This window comes from Coregonus clupeaformis, chromosome 11 (genome assembly GCF_020615455.1).
Source record: "Coregonus clupeaformis isolate EN_2021a chromosome 11, ASM2061545v1, whole genome shotgun sequence".
Taxonomy (NCBI): domain Eukaryota; kingdom Metazoa; phylum Chordata; class Actinopteri; order Salmoniformes; family Salmonidae; genus Coregonus; species Coregonus clupeaformis.
In genome coordinates this window covers 21,495,102-21,521,186 of record NC_059202.1, presented here as the reverse complement: position 1 = coordinate 21,521,186, position 26,085 = coordinate 21,495,102, and the positions used below count along the sequence as shown (strand labels likewise).

At 44.9% G+C, this 26,085-nt stretch overlaps 1 protein-coding gene and 1 non-coding gene across 7 annotated transcripts in view; both read left to right on the top strand.

Moving 5' to 3' along the window:
* LOC121576528 (receptor-type tyrosine-protein phosphatase S) overlaps window positions 1-26,085 on the top strand; it is a 391,473-nt gene that overhangs the window by 238,349 nt on the left and 127,039 nt on the right. For 3 of the 6 annotated variants that reach the window (XM_041889739.2, XM_041889744.2, XM_041889740.2), the window contains exons 6-8: window positions 4,668-4,856; window positions 23,151-23,261; window positions 25,621-25,632. In XM_041889739.2, coding sequence (XP_041745673.2) covers window positions 4,668-4,856; window positions 23,151-23,261; window positions 25,621-25,632 — 312 coding nt within the window. Of the gene's footprint in view, window positions 1-4,667; window positions 4,857-8,779; window positions 8,789-14,232; window positions 14,251-23,150; window positions 23,262-25,620; window positions 25,633-26,085 lie in introns of all 6 variants that reach the window. The other 3 variants (XM_041889745.2, XM_041889742.2, XM_041889743.2) reach the window with 2 other exon arrangements.
* On the top strand, window positions 20,115-20,184 carry trnae-uuc. Its single transcript has one exon. It is a non-coding gene; the product is annotated as a tRNA-Glu (tRNA).

Below are 26,085 nucleotides of genomic sequence, written 5' to 3'. Positions count from 1 at the left end.
AGGCTATGATAATGCTGAGGCTTCTTTCTATCCCTCCCTCCCTCCCTCCCTCCCTCCCTCTCTCTACCCTCTCTCCCTCCACATTCTCTCAGTAATATTAATGCACAGCCTTTTCTAAAGCCCCATCGCTGGCTGTGGCGAGTGATAATCAGTTAACCTGATTATTCCACAGATGAAATTGGATAATTTTGGCAAGTGAACATATCAATATAAGTGGTGAGTGCAGGGGATGGAGGTTCACCCATGGCTGTGATGGGAAACTGTTGTTTTTTAACCCCTTTTGGTATGGTAATGAATGTCTCAGTCAAAGGAGCTTTGATGCCAGCCTATCAGAAAGGGTGAAATCATTGCATGGTACCCTTGACCCAAAATGTCTTTCCCTCTTTCCACTAGCTACTCTATCAAGTTGTACTTTACACCCGATTCACAAGTCCAGGTCCGGAGAAAGGGAACACAACACTCATTTGGGTGTAAAAACTCAGAGGAGATGACCAGCTCAAGTAGGTCGCAGAAACGAGAAAGGGGACATGACAGCACCCATGGCATGAGTCCACAGACGACAGCACCCATGGCATGAGTCCACAGATGACAGCACCCATGGCATGAGTCCACAGATGACAGCACCCATGGCATGAATCCACAGATGACAGCACCCATGGCATGAATCCACAGATGACAGCACCCATGGCATGAGTCCACAGATGACAGCACCCATGGCATGAGTCCACAGATGACAGCACCCATGGCATGAGTCCACAGATGACAGCACCAATGGCATGAATCCACAGATGCGGGTGCTAAGCTAACCGATCAGATTAAAAAAGGCTTTGCATCTGTCGCTTGCGTAATGGCATTAAACAGCGCATCACAATTAAAGATATAATCACAGATAATGAGCGCCACCAGCATAATGAGCGCCGCCAGCGGCATAGCCAAAGAAACTAGACGAAGAGAAAAAGGTCAGCCACTGGAGGGTAGGTGTTGGATATCTGGGTCCTCAGCCAGCTGTTGGATGGAGTAGATGACCAATGTAATCCAACTTTGTGATCATCATAATGACACCATTTTCAGACGCTCATCCCTCTGAGGATGGCCAATGGCAGACCGAGCTGCCCAGATGACAATTCCTTGGCAAGAGCGCCAACACGTAATTGCATGACACTGCCAATTTCAAGCATCGATGGGACCCGTCATGAAAATGTTTTCTGAAAGCGACAGGAAACAAAAGCCCTCGACAAATATGGCGGGGCGACACCTGTTTTGCATGCTGGGTAACGTATGCTTTCAACGTCCCCCCTCCCCTGCAAAAGCCAATGTAAGGGCTGAGTGATCTGAGATATTTTGATTCTAATGGATAAGGTTTGAAATCTCTCCAATTAAGGATGTTTGTGGGGGTTAGTGCATTAGCCGTAGCCCTAAAACATGTACAGGCATGCATGGCAGGACAGAGGAGCCGACTCAGGCGGGGGTGTAATTGCTGTCCGTGTAAAAATCCAGTCACAGCGTGAATGACAAATGCTCTGCAACGTGATGATGAGCGGCGCGTGTTTGAAGGCCCTTCTGGCAAGTGAAACAATGGCTTTTCGACTGACCAATCGGGTCGCAGCATGGCTGATTCGATTTGCGCCGAAGATTTGTCATTGCGGAGAGCACCAGTGTGCATCGTACACAAATATAATCACTGGCAGTTCTAGGACACCCTCAGGGTACACTCAGCCCTCGTCATTGGCTTCTCTCCCTCTCTCCCACTCTCCCTCTCTCCCACTCTCCCTCTTTCCCTCTCTCCCTCTCTCCCACTCTCCCTCTCTCCCACTCTCCCTCTCTCCCACTCTCCCTCTTTCCCTCTCTCCCTCTCTCCCACTCTCCCTCTCTCCCACTCTCCCTCTCTCCCACTCTCCCTCTCTCCCACTCTCCCTCTCTCCCACTCTCCCTCTCTCCCACTCTCCCTCTCTCCCTCTCTCCCACTCTCCCTCTCTCCCACTCTCCCTCTCTCCCTCTCTCCCACTCTCCCTCTCTCCCCCTTTACTCAGGCTGGTTAACCCTGAACTAACATTATTTTTTAAACAGTGATTTATTTATTCTTGCACGGCAGGTTCTATCGACAGCGGGAGAGGGAGATTGTATCAGACACCATTCCTGGGGATGCTAATAGAAGGGGGATTTTTAGGCTGCTGTCTCCGATTGGGAGCAGTGGGTAATGATAGTGTAATTGCATCGTGATTCCTCCACCCCTGCACTTCCTGTTCTCTGACTGCCCATTTGTTCCTTCGCTCGCCCTCCGCCACTCCAAGCTCCTTACTGATCCCTCCATCACTCCCTTGATTTTAATTCAACTCAAATCAAATTGGTCATCGTATGTTCTTGCGGCTTCATTTACTACTGGGTGTGGTTAAACGAGTTGCTCTCCCACTTACAGGTCGTTGAGGCAAACTTAATGTGATGTGAAGCGTGGATAGATGCTCAACGTCACATCTCAGAGGGCCCCCTGTAGAAGTGGGACAGCCTATCCTGCCTCTTGTGGGGAAAAAGCAGGTGTGTCCTGCCAATATAACCGGAGTACCACAACTCTTAACGCGTCTAACACACAGCACATTGATGTCACAGAGGCACAAGTAGAGAGCGAGTAAAGGAGACTCACACAGCTCTGTACCATCCTCAAGTGTGGGCTGAGATACAGGCTCACTGCAATGTTCTACCCTCAGGGGAACCGCAGTACAAAGAGATTATACATCAGCATTCGTTAATAATCGATGGAGAGGATTCGGCAAATATATAGTCCTCTCTGCTAGTATCAGCCCTCATGCTTGGAAGCCAATGAGTGGGACCTACTTTAGTGGCCTCTCTCTCATGCTTTCTCTCTCTCTGTCTGCTCTCTCTTTCTCTTTAACCTCCCTTGTTCTATGTCTCTCTCTCTCTCTCTCTCTCTCTCTCTCTCTCTCTCTCTCTCTCTCTCTCTCTCTCTCTCTCTCTCGCTCTCTCTCTATCTCTCTCTCGCTCTCTCTTATTCTTCCTGAGAAGCTGCTTATCCCTGTTTGTACCACTCTTCCCCATGACCCAAACTAAACTGACTGGCCTTATTTCCTCAATCGAGCGCTCTCCAGGCATCGACATGCCCGCCATGATGTCTGGCGCAGTTCATGTGAGGTCATTGTCCGTAACCTGAAGATGAGAGATGACTTCTGCTGTACGCTTGGCCTTGTCTTACCTTCACAGCTGGATCAGTGGCCAGAGGTGTCTGATGCATATTACAGTGCAGGGGATACCCCCAGGTTCTCAATGCCCAACCGTGAGTAACAACTCGGCTCTTCTGAGTAGCGGTCAGGCGTGAGGAAGCTCTGGAACCCATGTTAGAAGACTAGCAACAGACAGTGGGAGAGGCCCCATGCTAATAACACTTAGCATTGGGAGTGCTAGTTAAGAAGCGCTAACTAGCCCCTTGTTGCTCAATAGCGCATAATTGGTTAAACTTGCATGATCAAGTACAGTAATTGCTAAGTTGCTGCAGTGTACAACGACTGAATGGATAATTAGCCTGCTAGCGCTGTATGTGTTTCCTTCCCTGATCTAAAGTGTGCTGTGGCTAGTGTTACGGTTGTTTCTTTATGGAAAGACCAGTGCAGATAGACAGGGCACTCCTCTAATCATAGCCTTGAGTGTTGTTGTGTTCTGGGGTGTGGTGGGGTTGGTGTGGTGGGGTGGGGTTGGGTTGGTGGGGTGGGGTTGGTGGGGTGGAGTGGGGTTGGTGGGGTGGGGTTGGTGGGGTTGGTGTGGTGGGGTGGAGTTGGTGGGGTGGGGTGGGGTTGGTGGGGTGGGGTGGGGTGGAGTGGAGTTGGTGGGGTGGGGTTGGTGGGGTGGGGTTGGTGGTACATGAGGGGTACAAGCTGTTGTTTATATTTGTTTGAATACTCACTCACAGGTACTTGAGATTCAGACGATGTATTCTGTATTCTGATTGGTCTGCTTTGTTTGTGTGGGCTGCTGCGTGTCTCCGCAGATTGGTTTAGCCCAGTAAACCCGTTTGGAACGAGGAAGTCGGAGGCAGATGTCTCTGGTTTCCTTTTTCCCTCCTCGGGTCCCAATGTCTCCCGCCCCGCTGGTGCTTGAGGTCGGGACTTCTCAGGACTCAGAGGACTGCAGTTTTCTGGGCTCATCAAGATTATCCTAATCTGCTTTATTGGTTTATCCGAGTTGTCTCTGCGCCGAGCGTAATCCCGAGCTTTAGAGGTGTAGCTGTCTGCTGTTATCTAAACCCAATTCAGATTAGGATATCCGGTTAGAACTAATGGAGTGTGAATGGCTACTGTAAACTACAGGTTACAGTTAGGTCACACAATCATGATATTCAAGGAAGAGAGGATTTCATTTTGAAATATCTCTCATGCAATTTTCTTCCCTATGTGTAAGTAGAGGTATTTGGATTGAGCTGAGTTAGAATGGATATAGTGATCCCTCTTGTGACTCTCAGGGAACATAGGCTCATTAAGTCACGTTAAAGCATGATATTTATTCTTGTTTTACCAAGTACCTAAAAGTGTTCTGGTTGATAAACCATTTGGTGCTCTCACTTAGACTCCCTATGGAGTAGTGCTACTGTAGTAGCAATGTAACCAGTGAATTAACTGAACCGATACAAATAACCATGTATTTTTCCTTTCTCCCCTCTAAAGAGGACTTGCTCCCGGTAGGGTTCCCCAACATAGACATGGGTCCACAGCTGAAGGTAGTCGAGCGGACCCGGACAGCCACCATGCTCTGTGCTGCCAGCGGCAACCCCGACCCAGAAATCACCTGGTTCAAGGACTTCCTGCCCATAGACCCCAACGCAAGTAACGGGCGAATCAAACAGCTGCGCTCAGGTAAGGAAATTATGTGTTCACGCTGTTGCTTAGCTACACCTTCAGCTGCCCTGGTTGCTTAGCTACACCTTCAGCTGCCTTGGTTGCTTAGATACAACTTCAGCTGCCCGGGGTCCGGTTTCCCAAAAGCATTTCAAGGCTAAGTTCATCTTAGAACCATATGTTTCTAACGATGAACTTAGCCTTAAGATGCTTTTGGGAAACCGGGCCCTGGTTGCTTAGCTACACCTTCGGCTGCGCTGGTTGCTTAGCTACACCTTCGGCTGCACTGGTTGCTTAGCTACATCTTCAGCTGCAACTTGTTGCTTTAAAAAAAAAAGAAAAAAAAAGGTGAGCAGCCATGATTCAGCTTGTGAGTGCTATAGCTTAGCCCTGAAACGTTATGATTGATACGTGGTGACTGGGAGGATGATTTGGGCTTCATACTGTTCAGTAGATCTGATCGAGGGCAGGTCAAAACATGTATTAAACCTTATTGAGAGACCCAGTACAGCTGAGTCTAACTATACAGTTGAAGTCAGAAGTTGACATACACCTTAGCCAAATACATTTAAACTTTCACAATTCCTGACATTTAATCCTAGTAAAAATTCCCAGTCTTAGGTCAGTTAGGATCACCACTTTATTTTAAGAATGTGAGAATGATTTATTTCAGCTTTTATTGCTTTCATCACATTCCAAGTGGGTCAGAAGTTTACATACGCTCAATTAGTATTTGGTAGCATTGCCTTTAAATTGTTTAACTTGGGTCAAACGTTTTGGGTAGCCTTCCACAAGCTTCCCACAATAAGTTGGGTGAATTTTGGCCCATTCCTCCTGACACAGCTGGTGTAACTGAGTCAGGTTTGTAGGCCTCCTTGCTCGCACATGCTTTTTCAGTTCTGCCCACACATTTTCTATAGGATTGAGGTCAGGGCTTTGTGATGGCAACTCCAATACCTTGACTTTGTTGTCCTTAAGCCATTTTGCCACAACTTGGGTTCATTGTCCATTTGGAAGACCCATTTGCGACCAAGCTTTAACTTCCTGACTGATGTCTTGGGATGTTGCTTCAATATATCCACATAATTTTCCTTCCTCATGATGCCATCTATTTTGTGAAGTGCACCAGTCCCTCCTGCAGCAAAGCACCCCCACAGCATGATGCTGCCACCCCCGTGCTTCACGGTTGGGATGGTGTTCTTCGGCTTGCAAGCCATCCCCTTTTTCCTCCAAACATAACGATGGTCATTATGGCCAAAGAGTTCTATTTTTGTTTCATCAGACCAGAGGACATTTCTCCAAAAAGTACAATCTTTGTCCCCATGTGCATTTGCAAACCGTAGTCTGGCTTTTTTATGGCGGTTTTGGAGCAGTGGCTTCTTCCTTGCTGAGAGGCCTTTCAGGTTATGTCGATATAGGACTCGTTTTACTGTGGCTATAGATACTTTTGTACCTGTTTCCTCCAGCATCTTCACAGGGTCCTTTGCTGTTGTTCTGGGATTGATTTGCACTTTTCGCACCAAAGTACGTTAATCTTTAGGAGACAGAACGCATCTCCTTCCTGAGCGGTATGACGGCTGCGTGGTCCCATGGTGTTTATACTTGCGTACTATTGTTTGTACAGATGAACGTGGTACCTTCAGGTGTTTGGAAATTGCTCCCAATGATGAACCAGACTTGTGGAGGTCTACCATTTGTTTTCTGAGGTCTTGGCTGATTTATTTTGATTTTCCCATGATGTCAAGCAAAGAGGCACTGAGTTTGAAGGTAGGCCTTGAAATACATCCACAGGTACACCTCCAATTGACTCAAATGATGTCAATTAGCCTATCAGAAGCTTCTAAAGCCATGACATCTTTTTCTGGAATTTTCCAAGCTGTTTAAAGGCACAGTCAACTTAGTGTATGTAAACTTCTGACCCACTGGAATTGTGATACAGTGAATTATAAGTGAAATAATCTGTCTGTAAACAAATGTTGGAAAAATTACTTGTGTCATGCACAAAGTAGATGTCCTAACCGACTTGCCAAAACTATAGTTTCTTAACAAGACATTTGTGGAGTGGTTGAAAAACAAGTTTTAATGACTCCAACCTAAGTGTATGTAAACTTCCGACTTCAACTGTATATATAATTAAATCCAGCCCTAAAGTGCCCCAGGCAAAAGGGGGTAGATATTTTGGGTCTACGATGTGTCAGAAAAATTCAATACATCCTATTTGATTTGCAGCTGCAGTCTGTCTCAACTGAGTTCTTGCCCTAGCTTTGGTCCTTGCGAGCTGCACACTAAAACACTTGATTTGTGTCCACTTTTAAACCTTGCTAGTTTTGCTAAATATAGAAAATAGCAGTTTTCTGGGTCCTTCGACTCTTGGAAATTTAGAAAATGACAAATACCTTTGGCTCGTAAGAAGTGAGCAAATTGCAGCTGAAAATATCCACTTGAAATTCACTCCCAAGAAATCCAATGGTGGCATAAAAAAAAAAAAAGTGTTCACTCATTTAGATGATGTTGTACAACTTTCTGAGTGCTCCGTGTCTTGGTGTTAGCGGACAGGGGGTTTCTCTGTGGGGGATTCAGGGGCTCGCGGAGTGCTTTGGAGGACCGAGGTTGTGTGCAAAAAATACTATTGACTTCCCTATCTGAGGACAGCAGTCCACAGTAAGGGATTCCTATGAAGCTGAGTTTTTCTTCCACTTTATGTTAATGTCTAGGGTGTAGAGCTCGTTTTAGCACGCAGTCAGCTACATCCTGTGTTGTGACGGTAGGAGGGCAGACTCATTGGGCTTCATTTATAGATTGAACTGACAAACATGCATACTGAAACATGATTAGGCTTGACATATCCTGAGATGTTTGTGTGTTTTGCTTGCTTGTTGTTCTTGTTCATAAGTGAAGCTCAAAGAGTTACAGAGAAAGCTTGTTGCGTTGTTACAGGATTTTCTGCCGTCTGATATTGTACGTGTTTACCCCCTGTTTGCGTCTCTCACCTGTCTCTCTGTTTCACAATGTCTTTATTTTTCGCTGTGCGTCAGCGTTTTTGCACTCATAGCGGATTGCCTCGCTGTGTCTCTGTCTGTTGTCTGTCTGTCCGTCGAAACGCTGTTGTGTCACTCTGAATGCACGTCATGCAGACGTCAACAACCTCTATCTGACCCACAACAAAGTTCTCAGTTCATACCACTAACCAATAACAAGAACAAAACGGGACTAAAGCCAAATAACTAATTATCTAACCTGAAGTTGAACACTATTTAAAAATTAAAGTGTCTATTCCAATTTTCTAAGCACTTATAAATACTTTGGTTAATACTGTGTCGCTGATATGCATCGTAGATGTCTTACCCCTTGGCATTATACAATTAATAAAGCATTTGGCAAAGTACCTTTTGACAGGTAACATCCCCAAGTATGGGCTCCCGAGTGGCGCAGCGGTCTAAGGCGCTGCATCTCAGTGCTTGAGGCGTCACTACAGACCCCCTGGTTCGATTCCAGGCTGTATCACAACCGGCCGTGATTGGGAGTCCCATAGGGCGGCGCACAATTGGCCCAGCGTTGTCCGGGTTTGGCCGGTGTTGGCCGTCATTGTAAATAAGAATTTGTTCTTAACTGACTTGCCTAGTTAAATAAAATAAAAACGAATAAAGCCAGAATTTGAATTAAATAAGATGGTTTTTTTTTATGATCGTAAACTTGCCACAGTTCTACACACAAGTCAAGAATTGGTACATTTACTTAATGCTAACCTCTTGCTGCCTGATCACCTGTGTGAAATATTACTTTTTTGTGTGAAAAATGTCATGTAATATTCACCTTCTGGGGTCATAAAAGACCCCATTCCAGCACTCTAGATGGTAATACTACCAGCATCTAAACCCTCAAATTAATTGTTCTGTTTTTCCTTCTTTCTGTTTGTTTATCTGTTCCATTATGATTTTCAGAAGCCTTTGGTAAGTGTCTCACGAAGTCCACAAACATCCCCATTGTCCCCAAAGCAGATGGCATTTTAACTACTTTTAAAATGCATGCCCCACATCCTCTCCTCCTCCACCTCCTTCCTTCCTCCCTCTCTTCTTCTCTCTGTCCCTCTCCTCCTCCACCTCCTTCCTTCCTCCCTCTCTTCTTCTCTCTGTCCCTCTCCTCCTCCACCTCCTTCCTTCCTCCCTCTCTTCTTCTCTCTGTCCCTCTCCTCCTCCACCTCCTTCCTTCCTCCCTCTCATCTTCTTTCTGTCCCTCTCCTCCTCCACCTCCTTCCTTCCTCCCTCTCTTCTTCTCTCTGTCCCTTTCCTACCCTTCCTTTTTTTACTTGTATCTTTTCCCGCCTATGTGAACCGTCTTCGGCTCCCAGACTCAAGTAGAAAGGTGAAACAAGGAGAGGAACCTGAGGTGTGTGGTGTGTGTGTCTCCGTCTGTGTGTTCAACACACCTCTCAACCACTCAACGAACAGGAACAATGCTGTCCAAGCTACTTTCACCACCTGTGTAGACAGTTCCACCTGCTGTTGTGTAGAATTGGACTGAGATGTAGGATAATAACATGAGTGTACTAGTATTAATAAGATGAGTGTACTAGTATTAATAAGATGAGTGTACTAGTATTAATAAGATGAGTGTACTAGTATTAATAAGATGAAGGTTACCTAGGAACCCTGTGGTTTAGGAACAGACAAATATTACCTTTGCCCCACCAACACACGCACACACACACACACACACACACACACACACACACACACACACACACACACACACACACACACACATGAGAAAGCACACAGTCGAGGGCTTCAGTGACCCTGAGAATTTGCACAAAAACAAGTCTCCTTGCCATAAAGGCAGGAAGGTGTAGTGGTGACGGGGTGAACTGGAGTTCTTTCCAGGTTTTGGGGGCGTTGCAGGAGTGTTGTGTGGCGGAACCCTCCAGCCCCACGCTGTTGCCAGCTCGACCTTCCCTCCTTAGCCAAACGTTTCCTCAATAAATACTTTTCCTGCTGCCCAGTACTCCCCAACTGTCTGACAAAACTCCAGCTAAAGCTTTGTAGCCCTTTCCAAGTGTTATGGATCGGGTCTGCTTTTTCTTAACCACATTTCCACACTTCAGATTTTTATCTGAGGCCTGCTTTTTGAGCCCCATCTGTTATAATTTGGAGCATTGAAAGCATTCAAATGCATGCCTTTAGTTGTCTGTGAGCAAAACAAGTCTTCTTTGCCTATTTTAAAATATGAAGGCCTATTATAGCGATTTTAGCTGAGGGGCCTGACTCCATTGAAGACTGCTTGCTGTTGTTACTGGAGATCCCAGTCTACCAAACCCCCTCAGCTGCGATCATTTCCAGTCGAGCAGCCGAACGCTCATTTTTAATCTCCCCTTTCCAAAAGGAACGGAGCAGACGCGCTTCAAATGACCGAGGCAGAATAAATACTTCAATATTGTTTCTCTCTTGGGGGGGGGTCTTTATTCAGTACAGTTTGGTTGCATTTTTTCCTCTACCTAGTATGCCATGCCTCTCTCTGTTTGTTTGAAGCCTTCATTAGTTTTGGTGTCAGACATCTCTGCGTCAGTGATATATGGGAACGTACCCAGGTGTGTGTACATCCCTCCTGGCACTGCTGGCAGTGCCCTTGGAGACGTTGATGAAGAAAGATGGAAAGGTTCCTGTGGTGGTTAAACTTCCTGAATAGGGACTCTCTTTTTTTGTCTGTGAGTGATCTGGTTGTTGGTTGGCTGTTGCTGTGGCACTTGATTTAACTTCAGGCAGACTTAACCCAGGGAGGATTCTGGGATTGATGGGTCCCCCAACGTGGATGGGGGGACGGCTAACTCTTACACCTCTTCCTCACAAACACACGCTAGCATCCCAGTATCACACACACGCTCGTGTGTTTACCATGTACACCTCACACCTTAACAATGTGGCATTTTAGCCACACAAACCACACAAAAGCACATAAAGCCCTTCATTTGGACGCGGCTCGTGTAGTGTTGAGCCTCTGGAGACAGTGCTGGTGCTGGCTGGATGGATGTGCCAGGTCCATACTTACTGCTGTGCTGATATTTGCATGCAGAGTCCCCGAGGTGAGCTCCTCTGGAGGTGTGAAGGAGGCCTGACATTTCTCACCTGTCCCCATGGCTCCCGACCCCAGGCCCTCGCTGGCCTTGTCAGGCTGAGCAGATTATCAAGAGAGGAGAGAGAGAGAGAGAGAGAAATGGAAAGCGGTAGAGAGAGGGAGGTGGGATGCGTACATCATAAAGAATGAGGTCTTTTATTCAGTCTCTTTTTATATTAGGTTTGGAATATGACCCGAATCTTCCTCAAGATACTGGATGGTTTGGCGTTCCACGTGAGCTGTGTGCATTTTTGTACACACACACACACACACACGCTCAAAAACACATGTGCATACACCCAGCACAGAAACACTGAACATCACAGCCCAGATACACTGAACATCACAGCCCAGATACACTGAACATTACAGCCCAGATACACTGAACATCACAGCCCAGATACACTGAACATCACAGCCCAGATACACTGAACATCACAGCCCAGATACACTGAACATCACAGCCCAGATACACTGAACATCACAGCCCAGATACACTGAACATCACAGCCCAGATACACTGAACATCACAGAGGTCATCCATGGGGCAGGGATAGAGCAGCAAGAGATGGCATGATTCAGATGGACAGATGTGGTGTTCTAACATCCAGGGTGCCAGGAGCCCTGAGTGGTCTCCATGGAAACGAGAAGGTCATCCAGATATCCGAGGGGGTCAAAACCTGGCACTTGGCCTAACCACCCCACCCCACCGCACCCCCCACCTCCCTCCATCTCCAACCCAGATGGACACAGTCTCTGGCCAGATTGGCATAGCCTCTGGACAGCTAGCCGCATCCACAACCACACGTTTTTTTTCTTCACATGTAGAAGGATTTTACACGCAAGAATGGGGACATTATGCAGAGTCAATGTCGCCACACTGCTGGCTATTGTGCAGAAGGTCGTTGGCCGTTGAGGTACATTTGGGTCACTTCTGCCCTAAGCTGATAAAGCCACAGTTCACCAGAGATTAAAATCTGAGTTTATGACTTGCGTGTGTATACTGTAATAATACAGGTGGACCGGTGCCACACATGCTGATTTTCATCAACCTTAGTGGTTAAGCTTGACCCGAGCCCTTCAGTGTTCAATTTACATAGAGTGGCATTGTAAGTCTATTGAGCCCTGAATTTAAGGATTTTTCCTCATTTTCAGAGGATAAAATTAACAAGGCATTCCTTCGCTTAGGCTCTGAGAGAAGGATGAAACCTATAGTTAGTCTTTGTTTCCCTGTTCCCTTCGTGTTCCCTTCCTGTTCCCTTCCTCCCTTCCTGCTCCCTTCCTGTTCCCGTCCTGTTCCCTTCCTGTTCCCTTCCTGTTCCCTTCCTGTTCCCTTCCTGTTCCCTTCCTGCTCCCTTCCTGCTCCCTTCCTGTTCCCTTCCTGCTCCCTTGTCTTTGCTTTCATGGTTTCACCATTTATTAAATCTTCCTCCCTATCCACTCTGTTTTAATCAGGATCCAGAGTTGACAACCCTCGTTTTACAAACCTGGTTTATTAACCTTAACCTAACCAAACCTAACCTTAACCAAACCTAACCTAACCCCACCTAACCAAACCTTAACTAGTAACTCCTTACTCCTAACTAAAATTCTAACTTCAGAGAACAAATTAACACACAAGCTTCCTGCTGCCCTTGACCTCTAACGCTAACAACTTAACAGTCCCAAACCCTGTTCCCCTTTCTGTGTGGTTCCATATCTCTGATATGAGCATTTAAAAAGGATCCACAGTAGCCATATTTATGGGGATGTAACATCCATGGAGATTCGAAAAACCAGTCAAAACATCCAAGCTCAAAACTCACACCTCCCCACTGCTGGCAAAACAAAGAAGCACTCTGAACCTAGACGAGGAACAGCAGCCCTAGAACAGAATCCATTATAAATCACGTCTTAAGTTCCAACATGGCTTACAGACTTAGGTTATCTGTACTGACCAGCTATGAAAGACAGAGGGGTTTTGTGTCTGTGATTGTAGCTCCCTGTTGTCACACTGGCACACAGTCCAGGGCTGTAGAGTCTGCCACAACAGGCCGCATTAACCTTTAGCCCCTTCCTGCGTTGTGTGCCGCGGGCCCCGGCACTAAGTAGGGCACCTCCGCTGGGCTGGCGCCGCCCTGGTGGCGCTCTCAGGGGGTAGCCCAGGGCAGAGCTCTGTCAGTCTGCTGTTCTGACTCATACAGAGAGGTAGGGAGAAAGAGAGAGGAAGAGAGGCACAGACAAGAGGAAGAGCATTAGAGAGGCACAGACAAGAGGAAGAGCATTAGAGAGGACGAGAGTGTGAGAGGAGAAGTAGAGAGGCTGAGTGAAAACGAGAGCAAAATTGTTGAGTAAAAACACACACAATGGCAGAGACTAAGAGGAATAGTAAGAGGGTGTGAAAGAAAACAAATAAAATACTAGGAGGTTGACTCTCTTTCCACTCAACTCCCCATTCCAGGGTGACCTAGGTTGGGTAGCAACTCAGGACCCCAGGAGAGCCACACTAGCCCCCAATTAGGTGCCATCCACATGCCTATTACAGTGCCTCTGGCCAGCCTCTCTGCTACAGAGTCCTGGTAGTCTGGTAGTCTGGTACCAGACTATAGTCCCCTGTAGCTCAGTTGGTAGAGCATGGCACTTGCAACGCCAGGGTTGTGGGTTCATTTCCCACGGGGGGGGCCAGTATGAAAAATGTATGCACTCACTAACTGTAAGTCGCTCTGGATAAGAGCGTCTGCTAAATGACTAAAATGTAAATGTTCCAGGGCTGTCAACTGTTTGGCATCCCAGACCGCAAGGTCACTTGGCTGGGAAAGGTCTATGTGATCTTAGCAGGCACATCGACTTAGGTCCAATCCTCTTTCGACTCCCCTTATCAGTGTTAATAGTGGCAATGACCCCAAGCCTCCCTCCGAGCTCAGGCACTGCATTGTGTTCCTGCCTTAATATGGCTGAGGAGAAGATAAGGAGAGGAGGAGAGTGGGAGAGAGGAGGAGAGGAGGAGAAGAGAGGGAGAGAGGGAGAGGAGGAGGAGAAGAGAGGGCGAGGAGGAGAGAGTGAGAGGAGAAGAGAGGGAGAGGAGGAGAGAAGGGGACAAGAGCGTGCCCACCATACCAACTTTCTGTTCCTTTGTGAGACCAGCAGTGGGAGGTCTTTCAAATCCCAATGAATAAGAAACTCTTAAACACTTTGATCATGACGGCAAATTAGCAAGGAACTGGTTGATTCACCAAACAAATAACTCCTACTAACGTTAATCTTGAACTAAACTGTTGTCTTCTTCGTTTTGTATCTCTTCTTCCAGAGGGTACCCCCATCCGAGGTAAGACTATAACTAACAACACAACTGAACCTTCACCTCTAATCTAACCAGATTTAAACACTCCTATTCAAATGAAGTGACTAAACTGAGCTAGCTCCTTCTCCAAACAAATCAAGCCTTTTCTATTACCAGCTAACGTTCATTTTTTGTCCTCTGTGTCTTTGTCTACGTGTGTGTCTGTTTTTTTTTCTATTTTGTGTTTCATTCCATCCTTGGCGTGCAATTGTTTAATGTGTGTGTGTTCTGTGTTTGTTTACCCCTTGAATGTGAGAATTACCGAGCAATTACAATCTGGTGGAGCGACGGGTGTTTAGTAGGAGGAGGATGGTGGTTGGGGGGAGAAGGGTGGTGGTTGGGGGAAAAGGGTGGTGGTTGGGGGAGAAGGGTGGTGGTTGGGGGAGAAGGATGGTGGTTGGGGGAGAAGGGTGGTGGTTGGGGGAGAAGGGTGGTGGTTGGGGGAGAAGGGTGGTGGTTGGGGGGAGAAGGGTGGTGGTTGGGGGGAGAAGGGTGGTGGTTGGGGGGAGAAGGGTGGTGGTTGGGGGGAGAAGGGTGGTGGTTGGGGGAAGAAGGGTGGTGGTTGGGGGGAGAAGGGTGGTGGTTGGGGGGTTATTAGGGGTGGTTTGTTTGCTTTTAACTCTGACATTTCAAATGTTTGGAGATGGTGAGGTGGGTTTCGCATGGGTAATTGTTGATCTCGCCATGCTAATGAATGCTGGGTAAACTGTTCAGCCCCCCCCCCCCTCTGTCAGCCCTTATATCCTCTCCCGTTGCTATGACCACATTATGTATGTTAATGTTCTGCCTCTCTTCTGCCTCCTAATGAGTCCTGGCAGGAGACACTCCCAGAATGTTGGAAAAACGTGCATAAATGACGTTTGATTTGCTTCCCCAGTTGCTGCAGTGTGACGTGGGGTAGAACGGGAATAGGTGATGGGCGTCTCTAAAATGGCTGTGGCCACTGCTTTAAACAGCATCCAAACCAAATGATAGACTATAAGGGAGAGGATGTCACGGTTGAATGTAACGCGGGAAATTATGGGAAATGATTGCTACCACGGCGGATTGTTCCACCCCTCTCTCTTCTCGATAATCTAGCTTGGGCACACTTGATGCAAATTCTCACAAAGTTGATATTTTTAATGTGTTGTTTTAAAGTAGTCTTTACTGTGTTTGTAATAAAATTGCTTTCTTTACAGGGATAAGCAGGTAGGTAAACATCCCATTTCTCTGTTAGTATTTCACCTCATATTTTGGGAGATTGGTCCAATAGTGGTAGGCAGGGATTTATTTATTTATTTTTATTTTCACCTTTATTTAACCAGGTAAGCCAGTTGAGAACAAGTTCTCATTTACAACTGCGACCTGGCCAAGATAAAGCAAAGCAGTGCGATAAAAACAACAACAACACAGAGTTACATATGGAATAAACAAAACGTACAGTCAATAACACAATAGAACATCTCTATACAGTGTGTGCAAATGTAGTAAGTTATGGAGGTAAGGCAATAAATAGGCCATAGTGCAAAATAATTGCAATTATAATTTAGTATTAACACTGGAGTGATAGATGTGCAGAAGATGATGTGCAAATAGAGATACTGGGGTGCAAATGAGCAAAATAAATAACAATGTAAATAACAATATGGGGATGAGGTAGTTGGGTGGGCTAATTACAGATGGGCTGTGTACAGGTGCAGTGATCGGTAAGCTGCTCTGACAACTGATGCTTAAAGTTAGTGAGGGAGATAAGAGTCTCCAGCTTCAGAGATTTTTGCAGTTCGTTCCAGTCTTTTGCAGCAGAGAACTGGAAGGAATGGCAACCAAAGGAGGTGTTGGCTTTGGGGATGACCAGTGAGATATACCTGCTGGAACGCATACTACGGGTGGGTGTTGCTATGGTGACCAATGAGCTAAGATAAGGTGGGGATTTGCCTAGAAGTGATTTATAGATGACCTGGAGCCAGTGGGTTTGGCGACGATGGGTGGTTGGGATGCTATTATGACCAACTAGTTCATCTTTTTGTTTGTTTGTTTGTTTTTGTTTGTTTGTTTGTTTGTTTGTTTCTTTACTTTTTAGCTCTATAATTCTGTGATGCTAGTATTCAGCAGTTAAAGATATTCCCCTGCCATATCTTTTCACTAACATACATGAGAGAACCAATAGACATTAAACAAAATTGCAATTACTCCACGACTCTCAGTCCATGAAGGAGAAATCCTTGAACCGCGCAAGCAGAGCCTTGCCCGTAAACCAGCGAAGAACCATGCTCATAATGTCTGGCATAAAAAGGTCCCCATAAATCAAATTGTGGCGAACAAAAGCGAGCGTGACTTTATGAACTTTTCATTTACATAATGAGATTAGCGATCCACAACAGAGATTTCCCCTCACTACTGGAGCTCTGCTGGCAGCTCCACCACAACTGCCTGAGGTGATTTATAGGGACACAGGTGGTTTGTGGGGACATCAAAGCAAAAGGGTGGTGGGAACCAGGCTGAACCAAAAGGAGTGGTAAGAGGTGTGGGGGATGGACTGTACCACCTGGTTTGAGGTATAAGAAGTGGTGATCTCTGGATGTCAGCTCCACAGACACTAATGTCCCTCTAAGCCACAGCAGATTCTGTGATACATAACAGTGGCTTGTTTCGTGTGATTTACCTCTGTGTGTATTGAAAGGGTTAGCAAGCGAACAAAGTCCCAAAACTGTGACCAAACTACTGTTCGCACAACTGTCGCCATGCAAGAGAACTGGCCTGTAGGAAGGCAGTGGACTACCTACCTGAGAACTGGCCTATAGGAAGGCAGTGGACTCCCTACCTATGCACTGCCCTGAAGGAAGGCAATGGACTCCCTACCTGCTTCATAACAGGTTTTATGAGAGAGATACAAGCTGCCAGATGGACGGTGACAGCAATGGCATCATGTCTCGTGGTCCCCTGCTGGCGTGCTCACATCCAACGACCTTGTGGGGGTGGTGGAGCGTGGCCCATGTGACAGAGAGAGAGGAGACACCAGATTTGGACAGGGCTGTCACTTGTCCCCGCTCCTGTTATTCAAACACACAGCTCTCTCTCTCTCTCTCTCTCTCTCTCTCTCTCTCTCTCTCTCTCTCTCTCTCTCTCTCTCTCTCTCTCTCTCTCTCTCTACTCTCTCTCTCTCACTCACTGTAGCTGTCTTTCTGTCTCTCTCTCTCTCTCTCTCCTGCACGCTTTAATATGGGAAAGTACACTTGTCACTGTTCGTAAACAAAGTTGGGAAAGTGTTTTTTCCCAACAGTTTGAATTAGTTGTTTAGTATTTAAAGGTGTGGCTTTAAATAAGGACAGAGAGGTCTGTGAGAAAAGTTGATGAGAGGGAGTTGAAAAGAGGAGGTGGAGAGTACCAGTGCGGAGTGAGAAGGATGAGAAATGAACAGAGTTGAAGAAAAAGGGAGAGATGAAACCTCAAACGAGAAGAAGAGACTCCCAATCCACCACCAGGCCTGGACAAGCTCTGCAAGCGGTGTTAAACTACAGCCAGCCATCTTATTGATCTCCTAAACAAATCAATCAGGGCCTGCCAGCCCATAATAATTGAATTACCCAAATGGGACTGGGGGGGGCGGGGGGGGGGTTCACATGGCCAAGCCTGCGTTCATCTGCAAAAGGGTGGGCAGCCTGTGGCCACGGGCACTTTCTAGAATGAAAAATCTGTCTGTGCCAGCCCCCTTCACTCCCTTACCCTCTCTCTCTCCTTCGGCATCGCCACCCAGTCCTAATAAACTGGCGTGTGTTTGACGGTCTACAACCCCATCACCTCCTCCCATTCCTCTAGTGATGATGTTGTGAGGTGGTTGTCTGAGGGGAGTTGAGAGAGGCCTGTCTTGAAAGGGATGTGTTTTTGGGAGAGCCAGGCTATTTGGCGATAGGAGCCTCTCTTTTCTCTATAGCCCCTCGTGTATTGTAGTAGTATCAATACCACATAGTTGTGTCTAGAGCATCTCACTACCTCTAGTTTTTACTAGGTGTCTCATTTATAACTAGTCCAGCAGTGACGGACTGATCAATGGTCGACCAATAGATTCTATATGACTAATCAGCCATAAACATGGCCCTTTAGATGCGTGGTATGGCAAGCGCGTCCTATTTTTTTTTCTCTAATGAGATTTAACAAAGTAGACGTGCGCCTGGAAAACGTTAGCATTATCGGTATTGTTGTGCTTGCGATAAGGCTTCACAGCTGGAGAGGGTTCGTGGCGTGCCGCAAGTTCTGCTGGGAGTGAGCTTTATTGACGTGTTCCGTGGGCATTTTGCTAGTGTCGCTGTACATTGCTGTTTATCTTTAAAAATATACAGCAGGTCTCTATCTGTAAGCCCCCCATTGTGTGGCCATGTGGAGTTTTGTGCACATAGCCACTTGCTGGTGCGAGATAGTTTTTAGCTTTTATTATTTGTGTGTCATTTTTTTTTGTGTGTCTTAAAACGCCAATGGCCAAGCACACACTGCCAGCTACAGGCTGCCATGTTGCTGCCAGGGTGCTGCCAGGGTTCTAGGAGTGCAATTATGCACAATACACAGAAAATAGTCATTAAAAAACCAAAGACAAAGGGAAAGGAGGGAGGGTATTTCAAAAAGGCGGCGGGGTGGTGTGTCAGGGAAGGGGGGTGGAAAGAAACTGAACATCAAAGACATTTTGTTTGGATTGTCTTTAAAGACGGTACCCTCAGTTGTCCAGGGACTGCAGGGTCAAAAAGACGTACATTTCCAACGTGTTGTATGAAAGAAGAGGGGAAGACATAGAGAGAGAGAGAGTCTGAAGCACTTTGCATTAAGGCCAGGCACCACAGGCTAATAGGGAATATTGTTTCCTTTACTTGCATCAGACTGAAGCTTTACCAGTTGAAAGTATACATAAATATAATATATTATTGTCGTACAAGTTGTATTTATTTATTTTAAAATTAAAATATGCTAATGAGGCAAAACCTCCTTAAATATGCGCTACTTTGCATTTTATGATAATCCGTTTTTTTGAACACATTGCTTCAAGGCAGAATGTTATTTTGTTTGTTTTATTGTGATAAGACACTCAATGGTCAGACTTTTACAGATCAGTTCATCAAAATATTGTCATTTCATGGAATTATTTAAAAAACACTTTTTTTGACGGATACAAATGGGTTTGAATAGAAATGATAGCCGTTGTATACAATAATGACGTTCTTTGACACAGGCAGACACAATTCGAGCAGACTTACACAACAGAAAGGAAGAATATGAAATATATAGCACCAACGCAATGGGAAACCATTAATTAGTTTGTCAAGATATTTCCAGCTCTGTTCCAGGAAGCGATTTTACAATAAAGTGACTGACAGATCGAGGGAGAAAGCGACTTGAAACAGAATAAAGTAAGGATTTGGACCTGCTCTTCCCAGGTTAAGAACTCTGTACTCCTCATATCTACTTTGAAACAATGGCTGAAAATATGTAATGAAGTCAGTGCAGACCCTAGAACCAGCTGATGGCTCCTAGCAGAGAGTCTTACCAACAGCAGTAAACACAGATAGAACACACACACTCACTCAAAGTCGCTCCTCGACTGAAAAAGCTCAATCCACAGGAGCCTCTCGTTGATTTTAATTAGTGTATAATTAATTAGCCTTGGCTGATTGTGTAGTCATCTTGAGATCCGCTCCCTTTGAATCAGTGAGGTTTTACACAAACAATCAATAATAGTAATTGATTGTTTGTGTGTGCTAGGGAAAGGTTAGGAATTCGTGTTTCAGTTGGCATCGGTAGGAATTAGGTAGAAAATGCTTTTAGGTCTATTCGTTTTGGTACAGGAACTCTCAGAGAAATAGAGAAATAAACACAACTGTCCCGTGTGGCTCAGTTGGTAGAGCATGGCGCTTTCAACGCCAGGGTTGTGGGTTCAATTCCCACGGGGCACCAGTATGAAAATGTATGCTTTCTGCTGTAAGTCACTCTGGATAAGAGCGACTGCAATGTAAAATACAAATTTGCTAGTGTTAAAGCGCTTCCTTGGCCAGAGGGGCAAAGATCTATGGTCACAGGAAGGGAGATAACGTCGTTGTAATCACCCCGGCTCTACACTCTTAGAAAAAAAAGTGCCATCTACAGTAGAACCGAAAAGGGTTCTTCGGTTGTCCCAATAGGAGAACCCTTTGAAGAACCCCTTTTGGTTCCAGGTAGAACCCTTTTGGGTTCCATGTAGAAGCCTTTCCATAGAATGTTCTACATGGAGCCCAAAATAGTTCTACTTAGAACCAAAAAGGGTTCTACCTCGAACCAAAAACGGTTCTCTTATGGGGACAGCTGCAGAACTTCCTGAACCTTTTTTTCTAAGAGTGTATGGTTTATTTAACCCAAGTACTTTATGGAGCCATTAAAAAATCTTTCCCCGGTCTTCAATCAGCTGAAAGATACCAGAACTGAGGATGCAGCGCTGCTACTGGCAGACATTTTTCTGGAACTGTCTCTTCCCAGAGTTGGACTTCACATGGTTCTTATTCAACGGCCCACCCTGCTGTTCAACCGAGGAGGCCTTTGACCACGCTCCAGCCCACCTGCGGCGGCGCTGGCACTCGCTGCGCAAGGCGCACATCAAACAGATCCATGTCAGGTCCACCACCTGCGTTCATGCAGGTAGACTGTTTCAGTTTGCTGGACGTGAGCACCATGCCAGATAGGACTCCCCATTGGGCACGGGATGAGCCAATCTGAAGAGAGAGAAAAAGGGAACATAAAGAAGAGAATTCAAAATGAATCTAGTTTCATTCTATTCTTTCACGCTGCACATACTCTGAGCTAGAGATCCTAGGTGGACATTGAAGCAGGTTGTCAGAGGAAGTAATATAACACATAGCTGTTTATAGGGACCTGTTTACACCTGAATGTTAGGGTCACTTTAACATGTTAGATTTCTGCAGGGATATATCTGTTTTCTGAAGGGGTGTTGTATCTGGCAAAGGAGCACAGGCCCAGTGGCGTATTGATGTGCCTTGGCTAAACTCTAACGAGCGCCGGCGCTCTGTTTGTCAGGGAGGCAGGGACGGCAATCTGTCAGTTGGCCCGAGCCAGGCAGGAGCCCTAATGATATCATCGTCACGCGTTAACGAGGAATGATCTGACACCCCATAGTTTCACCTCTGTTTTCCATCCACTTTATTCTCCACACTGTTTACTGTGTTAGCTTGAGCCAGTCTCACTCTTCGGTTCCCAATATTGAGACTTGAACATGAACCTGGGCTTTGTATGTCATCTTTTACCTGGCGTGTTCTAAGGTTAAAGCTGTTGCTATAGTGACTGATGCGGACATACACAATTAGTTATCTCACTAGCTAGGTTTCCATCCAATTAGCGACATGTGAATTCCATGTGAATATAAAAAAAAATATGCATACAAAAATATACACATTATGCCACAAGGTGTGTTTCCATCAAACTGACTTGTTGCGGATAAAATGCTGTGCGTGATGACACAGAGCACATAAAAAAAAAATGTTTTGGCCTTAAGTTTCCATGTACCGAATAAAAAGCAGAAGTTTTTTATGTGTTTTCATCGCATTATCAACTCTAGCAAAGGTTTTATCCCCAAAAAAACTGTTGCGATAAATAATATGGATAAGAGCAATATCATTTTAATTTGATCATTGCAGCCCAACATCAGTCATCATGTCACCAGCATTCAAATAAAACCCTCAATATTTATTGGACATTTTCTTCCAGCTCATCACCGTTCATCATATAGGCCTAACCACCGTGAAGTTCATCATATCGTACTTTATCTGCCTATAAACTCTTAATGCTTTTCCCACATCGTAGTGGTAGTAGCCTACAACGTAGCATATCCTGCCGTGACTCCAAGTTTACTTCCTCATGATGGTTTATTATATCAATATTTGATAAAGGAGTTTCCACCGCAATTGTCGCATAATTAATTTTACAGACAAAAAAAGATCCCACCACGTCGAACGAATAAATTATCCGTTCGACGTTTATGAAAATGTACCTACACTTCCTGTTTCCATCACACCTGTCGTAAAAAAATTTTTATACGGCATGACTTTACTTGCATAAACACTGTGGATGGAAACGTGGTTAATGTTAGCAATTATTTCCGTGGTGGGGCTGCAGCGAGGATAGAAGTGCTGCACTAAGCAGAGCACTTCAACGTTACTTGTTTTGGACATGAACTGATGAACCATTTGTCAGGAGATCTTCCCACGACCCCCCACACTCCTTCAGTGAATTCTATGTGTCAATCCCCATTCAATTTTATCCTCTCAGTAGCCTGTCTATCACACCTCTGGCACTCGTGGGTAGAACAACATGTCCGAGGATCCTTTCCATCAACATTTAACAGCAAATGTATACTTTTCACCAATTTAATGTATATATTTTTTAAATCATGGGTTAGCGAGGCTAGAGTGGGAGGCTGCTTATCACAGCAGTATGTATTCATATTAAGAGAACAATTTTGAGAAATGTATAAGGGATACTTTCCATTAAAAAGGTTTCTGACTCCCCTGCCGTTATGGAATTACTAATCAAGTCATTTCCCTTCCCTCCCTCTCTCTCTCTCTCTCTCTCTCTCTCTCTCTCTCTCTCTCTCTCTCTCTCTCTCTCTCTCTCTCTCTCTCTCTCTCTCTCTCTCTCTCTCTCTTACTCTCTCCCTCTCTCTCTCTCTCTCTCTCTCTCTCTCTCTCTCCTCTCTCTCTCTCTCTCTCTCCTCTCCTCCTCTCTCTCTCTCTCTCTCTCTCTCTCTCTCTCTCTCTCCGCTCTCTCGCTCTCTCGCTCTCTCGCTCTCTCTCTCTCTCGCTCGCTCGCTCGCTCGCTCGCTCTCTCTCTTTCTCTCTCTCTCTCTCTTTTTCTTTGTCGGGTGTTGTCTTTCCCAGGCGCCCTGCAGATTGAGAACAGCGAGGAGACGGACCAGGGGAAGTACGAGTGCGTGGCGTCTAACGTGGAAGGCGTGCGCTACTCATCCCCTGCTAACCTATATGTGCGAGGTAGGGTGCAACAAGGTGCCGGAGGCCAGAAAACATTCTAGTCCGTTGACAAAAATGGCTGCCAGAGGAAAGCTCAGTCTGAGTGCACTACGAAGTAAAATTTTAACAAACGGTGACCAGGGGGGAAATAAAAGTACTTAACTTCGAATAGGCCACTATTGTGTAGAAAAATCAGACTTATTAATATAATTATTGTGGCATTGATACCAGTATTGTTCCCCATAAATGTTAATTTCACTTGCAGTGATGGTGGAGAGTGTTTAACTGTATCCGCCAACTAACCCTCCAGGTACTGTTATAATGTTACGTTTAAATTGGTGTCTTTTAATCTTGATATGCGCCCTCTCTGAAAGCCCCATCTACCCTAAATAGCAGATACAGTATACAAAATGGATGCTTTTATGACCACAAAGTTTGCGGTCAGTAATTTGTAAAGTAGGGGTGTGAAACTTGTAATAGGCTTCTAAATGTGTTTGCTGTAAATCGCCCATGTGATTCTCTGAGTAATGGTCTTAAAGCCAGCCTCCGAGGATGTTTTTTCTGATACATTTTCAGGCACAGGAATGTGACGGTAAGTCTGATTTTGATTGGGTGGCAAAACCTAGTGCAAACCAATCAAAATGTCAACCCCCAGTCTTCCTTTCAGATTGAGAAAAACGGTTTGAACTGCAATAAAATGCCTACAGCATCGCTATAATAGAAACAAGTAGAAACTTGTTCATTCCCACATTACTATTTTGGAGTTTGGTCTTAAATTACGTAATTTAAAGTGCTATGTTCTGAAATTGTGAAGATACGAAGAACAATGAATCTGAGGAAATATTTCATTTTCTTACAAAACAGGCGATGAAAACAATAGTTGCTCCCTGCCACTAACGCTAAAAGACAATTAATCCCTCTTGAGGCGGCTTTAATAAGAGGCAGATTCATATTTAGGCATGTGTTATTTATTGTGTGCATATTCAAAAAAGATGCCTTACATATCTGCTCAGTTTGTACCGGCAGTGTAGCAGATAACTTTGTTCCCACTAAATAATTCACAAGTCTTACATTATAAAAATGGGTCAGGAAGCTCTCTTTTCATTGTTGCTGTTGTCTTCATGGCCTCAGGAGGAGCTGCTTACTAAAAGTCCTAACGCTATATTACCACTCCTCTATTAAAGGGCCATCTTAAAGCTTTTGTATAATTTCAGCCAGTAATTTTGAAAGTAGCGCTCACGAGCCAAAACGGGTCCCCAACAATTGTGTACTACGTCATCTATTTCGCATGATACGTTACGTCCTGCAAAAAAAAGAAAAGACAATATGTTAAGAATTTGTAAGTGCTTAAGATACCGGACTGCATCTCTAAGTGGCCGTGCAGTCTCTGTGATGCTTTGGTACTCGGAGTCAAGCAGCGCATGTCCTCTGTGGCAGAATAGAAGACCCACTGATGTGATAAACAAACATTTATTGGGAACATTGTGTAATCTTAGAATGTATAGAAGAGTTCTATAGTCAAAATAGACATTGTGTCCTCACACCATAGCTTAGTTCCAGTAACTGATGCAATCCCCAAAAGCAACAGCACCTTTTTTATTTTCCTAAAAGACCAGGACGGTCTGTACAGAAGACCGAGATGTATCCAGGGGCACACATGTTATTTGTGATTGTGTCAACTGTCTCTTTTTGGTTTTAGTTTATCAATCAATTCTAATATTTGATGTTGACTAGTATGTTTTTGATCACAAATCAAATTACACTTGAAATTAGCAGCTCCAGTAGGGATCAAACCTCAAGTGAGCATTACCCAATATCAGTATTTGCAGTAGTTGTTTAGAAGACTGCAGCCACAGACCAGTCCATTGTCAAAATGTCACCTTTTGGCTTGGTCATAACCACCTGGTTGGAGTAAATATATTTTATACTGTAGCTGCTAATTTGAGCACAAACTGTGTCCTTCTATTTGTTATTTTATTTTTTACCTTGGGGTTGTTTCATTGGTTTTCTTAATTTTCTCTGTATTTTTGTTTCCTTCTCTGATGAAAGCAAATTTGGCCACCATGGTTGGCTAAGGAGCTTGTGAATCTTTATAATGATGATACGCTTGATTTGACTCCAGTGGTGGCCCACTTTTCCTAACAGGCCACTGGGGTGAATCTGATTTGTTTTTGGGTCAAATCTTATTTAAGTGGCCAGGCAAGTTTCTTAAAGATGGCTGTCACTGGTAGCAGAGACAGACAGCCGAGGAAAAACAAAATAGAAATGTAGCTACAGCTAAACGCCTTGAGGTGGCTTTTTTTACTCTCTCTGTGTTTCCCCTATTTTTCTCTTCTCCTCATGTCATTGTGTTCTGCATCAACCCCTTTACATCCCTCAGAGCTTCGAGAAGGTTGGTGTGTTTTTTATTTTTTACTTTTTTTACCCACATAAAAAAAAAACATGTTGAAAATTTTACATCTATTTATTTATTACAAAGCTCAATTCATTACTAATTTGAAGAAATTCTAAACAAATTATATCAAAACTGCTAAATATTTATGAAGGACAATTTTCTTTATTCTTATTCAAAAGAAGAAATGATTCAAACAAACCCATTTAGTTCGGGTTTTGTTTCTTACTTTTAAGTTTGCATTGTGGGGCCTTTTCTCGTTGGTATCCTTTGGTATTGCTTCTGCTCTGAAAGCTTTCTTGCACTTGTTGTCATGGAAACGTACCACTTGGAAATAACATGGCCTGATGCATGATGGGAGAATGTAACTACGCTTGCATGCCTGAACAGAATTCCTTTGGGCGTTGTCTTTTCTTTCTGCATTATTTCCTGTATTTTTGTTTGTTTTTTCAA